This window comes from Drosophila busckii, chromosome 3R (genome assembly GCF_011750605.1).
Source record: "Drosophila busckii strain San Diego stock center, stock number 13000-0081.31 chromosome 3R, ASM1175060v1, whole genome shotgun sequence".
Classification (NCBI taxonomy): Eukaryota; Metazoa; Arthropoda; class Insecta; order Diptera; family Drosophilidae; genus Drosophila; species Drosophila busckii.
In genome coordinates, this window is record NC_046607.1 from 11,059,124 (window position 1) to 11,073,258 (window position 14,135).

At 38.9% G+C, this 14,135-nt stretch overlaps 3 protein-coding genes across 4 annotated transcripts; 1 reads left to right on the forward strand and 2 right to left on the reverse strand.

The window, feature by feature from the left end:
• Positions 1 to 311: 311 nt before the first annotated feature.
• Positions 312 to 6,279, reverse strand: LOC108603539 (organic cation transporter protein). The gene is made up of 3 exons (XM_017992451.2): positions 6,012 to 6,279; positions 1,565 to 2,196; positions 312 to 1,506 (listed from the first exon to the last, which is right to left on the reverse strand). The coding sequence occupies exons 1-3, from the start codon at positions 6,052 to 6,054 to the stop codon at positions 514 to 516; spliced, it is 1,668 nt and encodes a 555-aa protein (XP_017847940.1). The 5' UTR covers positions 6,055 to 6,279; the 3' UTR covers positions 312 to 513.
• A 338-nt stretch (positions 6,280 to 6,617) lies between these two features.
• Positions 6,618 to 7,671, forward strand: LOC108602148. 2 transcript variants are annotated; one of them, XR_001915233.1, is made up of 4 exons: positions 6,618 to 6,842; positions 6,899 to 7,192; positions 7,248 to 7,527; positions 7,585 to 7,671. XR_001915233.1 is itself a non-coding variant. In XM_017990180.1 (3 exons), exons 1-3 carry the CDS (start codon positions 6,684 to 6,686, stop codon positions 7,446 to 7,448), a joined length of 654 nt encoding a protein of 217 aa, XP_017845669.1. In that variant the 5' UTR covers positions 6,618 to 6,683; the 3' UTR covers positions 7,449 to 7,541. The 2 variants fall into 2 exon arrangements, 1 of the variants encoding a protein (XP_017845669.1); XM_017990180.1 differs by lacking the exon at positions 7,585 to 7,671 and having other exon boundaries at positions 7,248 to 7,541.
• LOC108602149 (single-stranded DNA-binding protein, mitochondrial) lies at positions 7,575 to 8,275 on the reverse strand. The gene is made up of 4 exons (XM_017990182.1): positions 8,192 to 8,275; positions 8,043 to 8,121; positions 7,876 to 7,984; positions 7,575 to 7,821 (listed from the first exon to the last, which is right to left on the reverse strand). The coding sequence occupies exons 1-4, from the start codon at positions 8,213 to 8,215 to the stop codon at positions 7,599 to 7,601; spliced, it is 435 nt and encodes a 144-aa protein (XP_017845671.1). The 5' UTR covers positions 8,216 to 8,275; the 3' UTR covers positions 7,575 to 7,598.
• Positions 8,276 to 14,135: the final 5,860 nt, after the last annotated feature.

The window sequence follows — 14,135 nt, forward strand, 5'->3', positions numbered from 1 at the left end:
ACTTGTGATTGTTGACCCAGCTGCAAGTCCATCTGCCAAAGAATGCGCTCTAGACAAACAAAAGCCAGCAGGTGGCTGCATTTTCATTTCGCCAGCAATAAGCTTGATTATTTTGATCCTGTCTAGATGGTCGCTTGTCGCTGGCTTACAGCATTCTCTGTAATAATAGCGACAAATGCTTCAAGTGATGGTCGAAACCAGGACAAAATTGAGGTGGCCGGTAGCCGGTTTTATAATTTTCCATAATTTTAACTTAACATTTCAAGTGAACATAGACGAGAAGAGTTTTCAGTTAAAATTGTCTGGTTATGTAGTGGGTAGACAGCGACTTCAAGGCGCATCCGAATTTCTGATTTTATTGAAGTTGATAAAACTAAACTTAAATGCAGTCGCTGGGGACAACAACAGTCCCCCAATGCAAATATGTGTGTATGTGTGTGTGTGTGTGTGCGTTTGTGTATGTATGGAATGCTTAACAACAATAAAATGTGTATGGAAAGGCTTTGGCATCTCTTATTTGCTTTGCATGGTCTTAAGCGGCACCATCTGCTCGGGATCGTCAGGATAAACACTGTCATGGCGTTGCTTTCCTCCAGCACATTGAGTGAACCAAGTATCTCCTTTGCCAAAGTTCTCACCATCCTCTATAGACTCCGGCATGGGCTTGTTCATAGTCTCCGGCAGGAACATAACCCAGAAGCCGGACACCAACGCAACAACGCCAAACAGAACAGCTGGTATCTTCGGATCGAACGAGTCCCCCAGCAATGTGATCAAAGGCGTAAGGGCGCCAGAGAGACGCGCACACATCGAACCCAATCCCATGGCAGAGTTACGTACCACCGTGGGAAACAGCTCCGCGGAGTAGTTATAGATGACAGCAAAGGAGCCAGCAATGAGCAGCTTTCCCAGCATCACAATGCTCGTCGAGAGCGTGCTGCCCTGTGCTATAAAAGCGGCAACAATGCAGCACAGACCACCGCCCAACATGAGCGTGGAGGTAATGGACCGACGTCCTAAGCGATCGAGCACAAACACTATCGCCACATAGGTGGGGAACTCCACCAGACCCAATAGGAACAGAATCAAATAGGGATTTCCATAGAGCTTGCCCGCGCTCAGGGACAAGCCATAGTAGACAATCGAGTTAGCAAACCAGCAAAGGCACACATTGAGCGTCTTCATGCGCAAGTTGGGCGTGCGGAAGAGATCACTTAGGCCAGCTGAGGACTTTTCCTCCACGGCTGCCTGCTGCTTGGCCTTCTGCACATAGTAATCCTTGTCCACAGCCTGGCCAGAGCCATTGATGCGCAATCCTTTGGCAACAATATCAACCGCCTCGGCTGGACGTCCCTGCGCCCAAAGCCAACGGGGCGACTCATCCATTAGCCACCAGTGGCCCACAAACAATAAGCCATGCAAGCCATAGACAACCTGCAACATGGTCCGGTCCTTCACAATTGCACCCCACCCAGCCACCAGCATGATGCCTCCAGCAAACACAGCCTGCAAAGAGATCAATGGTCAAAAGGTATACGCCAAGCTTGCCTGTACCTCTACTCACCTGGAATGTAATGCCGCAAACCGTGCGCTTGGTAGGACCGACCAGCTCCATTGTGAGCACAAAACCGCAGATGTAAGCGCCGGCAGAGCCCACAATGCCCAGCACAAAGCGCGTTGCCATTACCGAGAAGTACTCGGGTATAAAGGCCACACCCACGCCCACGAATAGCTGCAGCAATGCCGACCAACAGAAGACTGTCTTGCGTCCCACTTTGTCAGCTAGACCGCCCAACGTCACAGCTCCCGTAAAGGTCCCCAACATAAATACCGTTTGAATAATGGCGCCCATCCAGCGGCGATCGCAAACAAAGTTCCAGTCCATTGTGCGAGAGGTCTTATAGTAGGTCGTATCGTAGACATACTTTTCGCAGGGTATCACACTCTGATCTCCGGCAGTTATATTATACATATGGCACGAGTCTAACTCGCCAGTTGGATTCAATGGAATGGCTTGCAATATGGCGCTGGAGTTCCAAGGTGGCTGCGAATGGCTACTGTTGTCTACGCCGGGTATAAAACAACGATGATCCGGCACGGCGGCAACTGTAACCAGTGAAAGCATGTGCATGCCTGCGGTGAGAGCGGAGAGGACTTGGAGAAAGAATTGTGCAAATTGATATTTGCCAAATTCACCTGCAAGGAAATAAATATTAATAAGTATTATGTAGCTATTTGATAGTTTAATCAGATTTAAATATACAACTATATATGTATATGGTATTCAAATGTGCAGCCACGGATGTGGCTGTGGCTGCAATGATGCAGGGGGATGTGGCCGCCCCACCTGACGAGCAGGACCAGCGTGCGGATTTCTCTGCGAAGAAATCACGATATGATTACGTGACCATATTACCCAATGTGAAATGTAAAATCATTGATTGCATTGAAGTGCTCCTAAAGGAAGTAGATAGATCGAGTGATCAATGGCTGTGCTCTTTATGCTTCCGCATGTTCAGAATGAAGGAAAGCAAAGAGCGGCACCGGGAGGTGTGCGGAAAGAAGGAGTTTGGAGCACAGTAAGTTTTGATTTTAATTTTAATATTATTAAGTTTTAAGTTTCTTTTTATTTTTTATTTACAGATGCGGCAAGTGTGGGGGTCTTTTTTATGACAAAAGATTTTGCAATATGCGTATTTTGCAAAATACGCATATGCAAATCTGCAATGGCTGTGCTGGAGACGAAATTTTGGCAGAGCTGCGCCGAAAAGCACCAGGAGTAGTTACAGTGAAGTTTGACTCAACACCATCGTACCATAAAAAAATAATTATATACAGTACCTATGTACAGTATCTATGTACAAAATTGAGAAAGTTTTGTTTCTATATATATATACATATATATACATATTGATATATATATTGTATTAATTAATAAACTTTCTTTTGCAGATGTGGCAAGTGTGGTGGCTTATTTAAGCACCGGTGCAATGCCGGAGTGCACTTTAAGGCGTGCACTGGAGAAGTGCGAGAGCGAGCCACTCGCCAAGTGTTTGACTTGATGTCGCAGGAGACGACGGCAAGTGAAGTAAGTAAATAGAAATTAATCGAATTTTTTTTAAATTCTTATTGTTTATTTTGTTCTTTTTCAGCTGATGGAATTTGACATAACATAACTAAATAAACAATGTTGCACCGTGTCAGTCGCTGAAGCCAACTTCACGTTGCTTAGCCTTTTCCATCACTGACGACGCTACGGAACTACGTTCGAATATGCCAGTTATAGAACTGGAATATCACTCTACCAGGGCCTATAGATTGAATCCCATGTTAACGGTCAAATATTACCCGCGCACTTCAAATACTATTTATGTTACATTCTCCGACATATGTATATGGTATTCAAATGTTTGTAAATAATAATTTCGCAGGGTTATCAGTGGTCTTAATGGGGCGTAACGCGACATATTTCACGGCGTCGATGGAATTGTCGTCACTACAAACACTATATATATTCATATGTATGTGGACATTGCAATTAAATCAAGTGGAATTTATTCAATTCGATTTCAATTGAAAGGCATACAAATGCACATTGAAACATTTGCAAACAGTTTCGTTGGGTTATTTACTTCTTTTCACTCGTGCTGTTGACAAGTGCTGTTTAAGAAAAAGAGGGAGGGGCAAGTTGGCGCTGAACTGAATTGATTATGACAAAAGCTTTTTGATTTTTGCCCAGGCTCGTCGGTGATCTCTATGTAGCCTAGATACCAGACGCTTCGCAGGGTCCAATGTTCGCTTGACAATTATAAACTATTTGTTCCCATATATCTGTAAATATATTGATTTATGCAATGCCACAATAGTTACGTACACATATAGAAATAATCTCACACGTGATGTTACTGTCTAAGAATTTTGCTTATAGTGCTCCCGGAAAATTATGTCATAGATCAGCAAAGCATTTAGTGTTTTTAATTAATACCAGTTCGACATTGCGACGACAATCTTTAATTAAATTCAATTATGCCCCATATACATAATCAACGTTACAAGCAAACGCACGATCGATAAGTGACGGTAATGCTATATAATCGAAAGCTAAATTGACACCTTCTGTAGCGCTCAGTTCTAGTATCAAAATCAAGCATTGAGCGGATTATTTTATATGCCCAACCTATCAAATATAAATGTATGTACGTATGTGTGGGTTTATTGCACGCTTGTGGGATTTATTGGCACAAAAGTTGGTCATCAAATGAGCTACAAAGAAACTAATAGGTTATTGGCTTAAAATTTTATTAATTTAGTTATCACAAATTCTAGATTGCTGTTGAATTGATTTGTTTTAACAAGTTCATATATATTTGTAGCTAATTGGATAAACATTTTAGAACTCCTTGAAAACTATACCAGTAGAAATTGAAGGTTGCGTTAGAACAGACTTTGGATTGGCAGCTCTTGTGCTTGGTTAACTAACTAGTTAACTAGACGAGTTAGCGGTTTTAATGACTTTACAAGTACATTATAAACTTTGGTTCTACTATGTAGTACAAATCATGGTCATATGTGGCATAAACAATGCTTTGCGGCTGGCTGGTTAGCCAACTATTGTCTGATGATTTCAAATTAGTTGATGGGCTTAATTTTGCAAATTCAAATCAAGTTTACGCCCACCTGATCATCTACATACATTTGTTATGCATGTAGCTTGTTTTATTGTTTTGTGGTAGGTTAGTGCTGTTTTGGCATTTACATATTTTAAACAAAACTGTGTAAAATGGAAAAATCTAGGTTTATTTTTAGTTTTGTTCTATGGAACTGAAGGTTGTTTCATGTGCTCCACATGCTTATACGTAATTATTGAAGAAATGAACAAAACTTATTATCATAAAGAACGCGTACATAAAGCTATAATTAAAATTCTACCTTGACTAGCAGACAACATACAAAAAAAGCACGAATGAAAGTTAGCCAGTAAAATAAAACAAAAAAAACAAAAAAAACTGTAACAAAAACCAGTTTTCAAAATTTTTGCATTAGGCGACGTCATAAAGAAATAAATACATACGTACATATACATATGTACAAAGTAAATGGTATTTGTCTCTTAATACATATGTACATAAGCAAATAAATATTTATAATTGAAGCTGTGTGTATTTGCTAGTGCTATTAAGTAAAAGTCGCTAATGCGGTCATTAATCTCCAGGCGGTTGAAAACGTGTTCCTCAAGTCATATTTAGACCTTAACAATATTATTTATGGGTAAAAGCAATTTGCAATACTGCAGTAGAGTTGTTAACAAATAAAAATTGATTGATAACCTGACAAATATTTAATTCAGTTCAATTACTTTATAATTTTCTTGACTCGCAGTCATCTACTAATCTCCGGCACCTGCATTTGTTTATAACACAATTCTAACTCTAGGTAAATATCATGAAAAGTCGTTTTAATTTGCTCGCTACTGTGTAAATTAATTAGAATCATGTATACTGCCTTAACGGAGATTTTACCAAGTCCCACGTGACAGCTACTTAGTACTTATGATAAGATTTGTTTGCTATATAGACATATGTATATATATACAGAAATGTTTGTTTAAAGCTATATTTGGTAGGTGCAATATGCTCGTGCTCCCAGTTCCGCTTGTTAATTGTCTATCAATTTAACTAACCTTGATATTTATTAAATTTAAAAAGCAAAACGCTATGCTTAAAAGCGTATTAGCTCGGCACTTTTGGCGGCAAAACTTAATAGATTTGGCGTTTTTGATTACAATTTTGATTGTGTGCCCCCAAGCCATGAGACTCTTAAGTAAATGCGATTGATAAGAGCTCAGACTAGTGATAAGCAAAGCAGCAGGCCAAACTATCACATCAACTACTTCAGTTGCAGTTTTTTTACTCTTATTTATATGTGTACATACATAGCATATATGCATAGCATAGCCGATAAGCGTGCTCTTGATAAGAATCAGTCACGATTGGTAACCAATAGTCACTTACCCAATTTGCCCATGAGCTCCTCTAAAACATAATCCACAGCCATTTTAACGTTAAGATTTGCACGACGTTTAAACCGGGTAAAAAGAACGAACTCAAAGTCAAGATATATTTTGGTTGAAGCTATTGACTCAAGTGGCGAAAATTTGCATTTTATGCAGAGTGAAGCGTGGAGTTATATGGCAGCTATATCACTATGATCACTGTATACGCTCGTCTGCAAGCCGCCGCGAGCGCAGCCGTTCTGGCAAAAAGCTAAATGCCAACTGGAAATCGAATGGGATTTGAGTTGAGTGAGCGAATCATTCGAGTCGCGGCTGAATAGCACACATGAAGAGTAAACACTGAGCCGATAACGTCGCTACCCAAGTATATATACATATATACATACATATATGGCAAAGAGAGAAGCGCTGCAGATTGGGAGCGGATCGTTCATATTGAGCACGTAAATGAGCTGAATTTATTAGATGAGATAACGTTTAATCTCTAACATGGAGGTGCACAAGAAGAGTGTTAGTTAGTTGGTTAGTGTTATTAAGTGGTATTTCTAGATCAAAGTCCTAGCATGCTTTTCATATTCGAAAGACACAATTCATTTTTATTTTCTATAGTACAAAATTCTAGCAGTTTTATAAAATAGTATAAATTCCTAAGAATTTATTCACATTCACCATGTGCGATGCAACCATTTCGGACCCCATGTCTTTCTTATACTTGGATATGCTGATATCAGTTTTAATTGAGGACACCAAGGAGCTGAAAACGGAATTCAATACCAAAATGGAATTTATACATGAACAAGAGCAACACTGTTTGGAAAATGCAAAACATGTAAAAGACAAGCTTTGCTAAAAAAAAAAAATTTTTTTTTAACTTTATTCCTGCAGCTAATATTCGTGGATCAGTTTATAGTATCACTTAGGGAGTGTGTGTATAAATTGGAGATCGAGTTGCAGGAGAATGAGAATGATTTACTCGCTGCGGAACACCTCGTTTCTCGTGCCGAGGATTCGCAAAAACTAGACAATATTGCCAATATACCATTTAAGCCAAGCCACTATGTAGATCTTATAAAGTTGCTTATATCGGCAGATAATTCGGCAGCGCAGTGCAGCAGCCTTAAAACAGAAATCGAACAATACAATAGCGATGCAGCTCAACATGAAGAGCCTCTAAATGTGGTAAGCACGTGGCTTAAACTTGTCCTTAGCGGCACAAATTCAAATAGTTCCGTAGGTTTCCAATATTATTATGTACCATGCTATGACCCTGCAGTCCTTGGAAGAGCAAATAAGTAGGTTGGAAAAAATGACGGAAAATGTTACAAAGAATTTTGCCGAAATCAAATATCAATTAAAAATTAGCAGCCTGGGCACCAAATGCGTCTGCAAAATGGCAAATGATATGAACGATATGAATAACATATACCGTAGCTAATTATATATAACTATTGTATATATTTTATTTTTGGAAAACACCTCTGTGCTCGATGAATATGATACATAATAATACACATGTATGTAAATGCAATTAAAGTTTAGCTTTGTGCTTACAACTAGGGTCTTCTTTTCAGGATATTTTGTTTAACTAGTTGTTGGCATCGCGGAAAAACAGCACATCATCTGCTATAATGCTAGTGCTAGTTTTTTGGTTGCCCTGCTGATCAGTGATTTCGCCATATGTTATCTTGCCCTGCACCAGAGTGCGTTGACCCTTCTTCAAGTACTCGAGAACAGATTCACGCAAGTTCGGCTTGAATACAACTACACGATGCCAGTCGGTACGCTGTGACCAGTCCCCATTCTCATATCTGTGAAATACAAACATGTGGAATCAAAAACATGACAGGTAGCTTGTTTCTTACTTATAGTTGGTGTGTGTTGCCACTGAGAATGTAACAACTGGGTGCTCCTGGGAACCGCGCAACTGCGGATCGGCACCCACACGTCCCAAAATAGTTACAGTATTCACAGCTAAATAGTAAATGAATCAATTAACATCAATACACTCTTTAATATTTTAGCTACGCACTTTTTTCAATTTTCGCGGGTGCTGCAGACGAGGCACCGCGTGCCGCCATTCCACGAAGCCCATTGAGCAGCGGCTTCAGCTAAAAAGACAACATAATATGAATTTCTGTGTGCCGACAACTAAATTAGTCTATTCAGAATAATACTTACAAAGTTTTTGCCTTGTTGCATCATTTTCAGCGTGTTTTTCTTTAAAAAGCGGCAAGTTGATTTCAATTCGCAAGAACAGCTGTTTACTGGTGAGCAATGTTATTTTTAACATAGAATAGGTAGCACTTTAATAACAGTGCATGTTAATCGGGCTTCTACAGTTTTAGTATTATTTTAGTATTCGGCATATGGACAGCTTTTGGAAAATAGCGCCATCTACCAATTTGATTGTATTTCTATCGGTTTTTGGAGTCGACAGACGAAAGCTTCATCTATCGCACTTGACTGCGATTTTTTGTATTTGAATTTAAAAGTCGAGTTTATTGTTTTTATGTTTAGTGGTTGTATACTCTTATACTTGATTGTAGCGATCAAGACTTCGGAGTTCGAAGACGAAAGCGCCATCTATCGCACTTTATTGTTATTATCGCACTTTCTGTTTATAAGTTGTATACTCTTATACTAGATTATATTGCTCAAAAGCGCCATCTATCCCACTTGCTGGCTTTCGAGTTAGAGCACAAACGCGCCCCCTATCACACTTGATTCTGTTTCCGTTCAGTCGTCGGAGTCAGAGGACAAAAAAATATCTACCGTATTTAATTGTGTTACTCAATCCTGAAGCCTACATTTATTTCCGCCAGAGAAAATATTTCGAGTTGTATTTTGAATACACACAGTCAGATGGCGTAATGCAATGGTAAATCATAATCAAAAATATTAGTTAACAGAGCAACTAAATCACTTAAATATTTTATTATTGTAGATGAAAAGATAAAAACTAATGTCAATAGCGAAAGAAGCTACAGAAAGCATGTGTCGTTCTGAAGAATGTTGTGGAGAATTTAGAAGTGGATTACTTCAAATTCTTCCCGATGGATTTCATCGAATGATTACTTTTGAATACCAGGGGGAGGAGGGGGTCAAAAATGAAAACGTGATTACGTAATATATGGACAGCCCCTTAGTAAAAATCGTACATTTATATATACATATATATATATACATATATATATATATATATATGTAGTATACGCAGAGGTTACTTGTATTACAAAAAAAACAAGAACTTTTCAAAACTCTACATCTTACTTTGATGATGACGTAGAGCGCAATATGCTTGACGGTATTTTCAATGTGCGTCAGATCATTTATTCTTGGGGGTATTCCGATAGCTGTGAATAGCTTTAAGCTAAAATCTAGTTAAGCTAGAAATTGCTAAATTCTATACAAGTTCAAAGAATTAGCCGGAAAGATATGTAATTGTAAATGTATAATTTAGCATGTCTTGATCGGTAAATGGTACTTTGGCAAATAATATTTAACTACCTATTCTCTTGTATCTGTCAACTCTATGTAGTAGCACATACTACCCAGTGTTGCCCTAATCTCTGGCATTATTCATGCAGTCGTGTGTATGTGCGCGTGTATCTGCGTATTTATATACATGTATGTATGTGTGTATGATTTTGCGTGTGTATGCATGTGTGGGTTGCATATCTATAGCTGGGCTGCCTGACTGGGGCTTGTCGAGGACGTTCGTTTTTGTCCGTATCGTCTGTTGGTTGGTTGGCAACGAATACTCATATTCATTTTATAGTGAAACGCAGCTTAAGCTTAATGTACAGCATTCCGGCAACTTCGATTGTTGATGTTTTGTTGATTGGACTGCTTCGCCTGCGCGAAGGTTTTTGAAAAAAGGCGCGCAGCTGTTGCAGTTGCTTAAGTGCGGCTTAGAAATATATGTAGACATCATTATATGAGCATTATATTCTTTTTTTTTTTTAATAAAATGCTAGATTAAACCTATTTTAATTACATTTTAATATTTATATTAGTTTTTGTACATCGCTTAGTGCTGAGCAGCAAATCCAAAGGCTTGTGCCCTGCATCTAACTCTAAAGCTGACTGCGCATATTTTTACCAAAAATTTAACAGAGCAACAGAAACAGAAACTCAACCAAACAAATGTTCGCATTAAAGTTTATTTCGAAACCAACTCACTGCCAGCAACGGCAACGCCAGCGACAGCAAAAAATAAAATAAAAAGAAAGAAAGAAAAAAACCCAACAGCAACGCAAATGAAAAACGCCAACGAACGACGAAAAAAAAAATAATATGAAATCAAGTAAAATTACGACAAGCAAAGAGGCAACAGCACCAGCAGCAGCAGCGACTCGAACGTTGAAAGAAAACAAGAAACTTCGCCGCAGCGGCAACAACAACAAATGTGGGGAGCAGAGCGATAGAATGGTAACGCTATTGGGGATAAGGCAGACGGACAGAGAGCAAGACGAAAGCAGCCGCACAAAGTGTGTGACTGTTTGAGTATCTGTAGCTGTGTGTGTGTGCCTGTTTGTGTGTGTGTTTGTGTGGTGGGGCGAAGGTGAAGCGATGGCGTTGTGCTGCACAATGGGGCAATTGACATCATTTTGTGGCAATAATTAAAAACAAAGTTAATAAGCACCTTTTTAATCTCAATAATATCGATTTTTGGAAAAATGCATCAAAATGTTTTCACTATAAATAATGTGTTATTAATGTGTTATTACATTTTAACAGTCGATTATAAGGAGTACAGAATATACAAACTGGATATCAAAAATACAATTTTAAACAAAACGTGAAAAAATATCGAACTCATACTTAAACAAAATTTTTTATTCTCTTTTCAAAGCTGAAGTTTATTTTACAAAAGCTGTACACTAATTAATGCCACATTAATACTAAGTTTTCCTATAAAATGCCCATAGTGGGCTGGTATAACGTCAGGCAAGACAACGACGTCGACAGCAGCAACGAATGCGAGTGCTATGAAAAAAAACCCAACAACGAGCGAGCAAACGAACGCCAGAGCCAGCAAAAATTTATAATAAAAGCAGCAGCAGCAGCAACAACAAAATGTTGAAGGCAACAACTGCTTTAGCGAAGCTTGCAACTGCGACCATACCATGCTAGCTAACCAGTCAACTATCCAACAACCAGCAACAACTCTGGCTATAGTTCAAGTCAAAATGAGGCAAAGAAACGAATTAGCATACCCTTTCTTTGCTTATTGAAGTTTGCCATTTAATTACAAAATCAATTTTCTGATATTGTAGTACTTCCATCGAACGATGAGCTCAGAATCTTTAAGCCTCTTAATATATATTCTATATGCATTTAAAAAAAAAAACAATATTTTTTCTATTTATTTACTGTCGATTATGAACAGTTTATCGGAAAAATTAAAAAGATTATAAGTTATATTTAAAATACATAAATACATATGTATGTATATACGTTAGATATATGCATACGTATACGTTATATTAAAAAAACTTGTTGCAAATATTTTCTAAAATTTAGAAAATCTAAACAGTTTTTGTATTATGTTAATATTGAATAGTTAGTTAGTTATTTTTCACTAATATGATAAAAAAAAATAGAGTTTTTATATACCCTAATACATGCGGATCTTCTCATAGAGTGCAAGAACGTCAACACTGCGAATTTTGAGCTCACACATATAAATATACTTATACACCAGTGACCGAACATTAAAGTTGAAGTAACGTTGGAATTTGCGCTTGGTCGTCGCATAGTGTGGCAACAGTTCAATCCATTTAAAAACGAATTTTACCTATTCTATAGTTTTGATCTTTTAATATCAATATATAATATTTAAATATATATAATAACAAATATATGTACATTTTAATTTGTTTGTCTAGTAAAATAAACAAATTATTGTGCTTATTGAGAATTACATTAACTATAAATCTTTTCTTGTCCATTATGTATGTGAAAGATCTTAAGTTTTTACAACTACATAGGCTTCAGTTGTGCTTCACGGTCTATCCAAGCAGCAGGGCAAAACGCAAATGTCAAGACGGTAGCAGGGGATTGTGTGTAACACCTAAAATATTTCCTTGAGCCCCCATGGCACCACAGAACCCCATACACATAGACACACACACACACACTTACACTGTTATACTTACATTCGATTCTGTGCTTTAGCACCAGGCCACAAAACTGACTCTGACTGCACTGGGCTGCCTTTTGGTTGCTTCGTTTCCATTAAAACCGCTCTAGCTGAGAAACTCTTTGCTTAGGGCTTTAACTGCTTGTGGCTGGTTCTCAGGCCAACACACATGGCTCTAACGACGACACTGACGACCAGTTGCCATTTGCGCAGCACAACCGAGAACAAAAATAATAAAGAAACTAACATCGATCGAAATTTGTGGACTGAAAATAGAAACAGGCATTAGACTAAATAGAGCAACTAGCTTAGTTGGGTGGGTGTTTCTAGGTTGGTCAAGGATAATTATAGTTTCGAATAAAAGTTATTCAAAAAATACAGCATGACGTAAGTACTGATCCTATGTGGGGTAAGATAATGTGATCTAACAAAAAAATTATGATTTTTTATTCTCTTAAACTCAAAGGATAATATTTTTAACTGTGAAATATTATGTACTTATTTCTGGGACTTTAAAATTTGTATTTTATTCAAACTTTTTTTGTTCAACTCAAAGTTTCTTTAAAAACATTCAATATATGTAGATAACATATGATATTATATATAAATATAAACCTAGATTTCCAAATGTTATCGAGCAGTGAGTGCATCTATTCAACTGTTCATTGGTCGTACGTGTGTTCCATATAGGGAGGTTAGCCCCAATGTATTCTGTTGAAATCATGCCAAGTCAACGGCGCACAGCAAATTTTTGGGAACTTTGAGCTTCAGCTTTACTCGGTGTGTGTGTGTGTGTGTCATCAAAGCAAATAAGCGCCGACTACAATAAAAAGCCAAACAAAAAATAAAAGCCAAAAAAAAAAAAAGAAAAGAAAATAATATTTCGCACACTTCCACTAAAGCAAAATAACCGATAAAACCTGAAACAGAATGCGTCATGTGCCCCCAAAAAACTGAACTCGCTTGTTTTTATATTTTTTTTAGCGTACATATATATTTTTGCGTTTTGTTCGCTGCGCTCGTTCGCCTGATGTGTGTGCGGGGCAAAATGTTATCGATTGTGCTGCAAGCAACGCTGGTGGAAATTTGAACAGCAATGGCGCTTGGCTACATTTCAAGGATATTGTGCGCAATTATCTAACAACTAAGCCTGGCACCCAGCCGGGCCCAAGCCATCCCTATTGGAGGAGATCATACAGTTAAAAAGAGAAATGTCAAGGAGAGACGTCATATGAAAGTTGAAGTATGAGGAGTATGAGAAGCGGCTGCGCGCCCCAACATCCCTTTTGGGTAGTGGGGCTTTCGCGCCGCCGTCGTCGTCATCGTTGTGACGTTGTCATAGTTAACTATTCCTAGGCCTGAGCTGAGTCAAAGCCAGTGGCATCAGTTTAGAGCCTTCACTAGCCGCTGGCGCCTGCAGCAACATTTACCAATTCGGCGCACTCTGAACCAACAACAAAAACCATAATATACATACACACACACAGCCACACATACATACACACAAACATGCTCAGGCACAGGCCAAAGCCAAAGCCTCATTCATTTAGTTTTCGTAGAGCGACAGCAACAATAGTTTGTTTCAGTTGAGTGGGGTGCCTGGGTGTTCGTCCTGACACAGCTTCAATCTATAGAGGGTGCCACAGTGCGGTGCGCTATGTGCGTTGCTCAGGACGGAGCTCGGAACACCCTTTAAAGCGGCACACATTTCAGACCATGCTCGGCTGTCGCTCCGTCGCTCACTTTGCTATTCAACGAGCCCAATGTGCAGAAGGACGAGAACTAATGGCAGCCGGTTGGGTTTTGCTCACTGAGGGTGAATGCCAGCCAGCCAGCCAGCCCGCTAGCCACCACCCAAAACACAGTCATCCAATCTACAAAGCAACCACCCAGTCCAGCCACCCACTCTGCTCGTAGCTCGTTTCTCATTCTCTCCTGCGGACCATCGCCTTGTTCGCTTCGTCCTCGACGCCGTCG

Coding starts and splice junctions, on each gene's coding strand:
- LOC108603539 (XM_017992451.2), bottom strand. CDS start 6,054: ATGGCTGTGGATTATGTTTTAGAGGAGCTCATGGGCAAATTGG. Junction 2,197..6,011: donor GGAGCTCATGGGCAAATTGG/GTAAGTGACTAT, acceptor ATTTCCTTGCAG/GTGAATTTGGCAAATATCAA. Junction 1,507..1,564: donor TTTGCGGCATTACATTCCAG/GTGAGTAGAGGT, acceptor ATCTCTTTGCAG/GCTGTGTTTGCTGGAGGCAT.
- LOC108602148 (XM_017990180.1), top strand. CDS start 6,684: ATGTGCGATGCAACCATTTCGGACCCCATGTCTTTCTTATACTTGGAT. Junction 6,843..6,898: donor GTTTGGAAAATGCAAAACAT/GTAAAAGACAAG, acceptor TTATTCCTGCAG/CTAATATTCGTGGATCAGTT. Junction 7,193..7,247: donor ATGAAGAGCCTCTAAATGTG/GTAAGCACGTGG, acceptor ATAGTTCCGTAG/GTTTCCAATATTATTATGTA.
- LOC108602149 (XM_017990182.1), bottom strand. CDS start 8,215: ATGATGCAACAAGGCAAAAACTTT. Junction 8,122..8,191: donor TGCAACAAGGCAAAAACTTT/GTAAGTATTATT, acceptor TTGTCTTTTTAG/CTGAAGCCGCTGCTCAATGG. Junction 7,985..8,042: donor ACCCGCGAAAATTGAAAAAA/GTGCGTAGCTAA, acceptor TTTACTATTTAG/CTGTGAATACTGTAACTATT.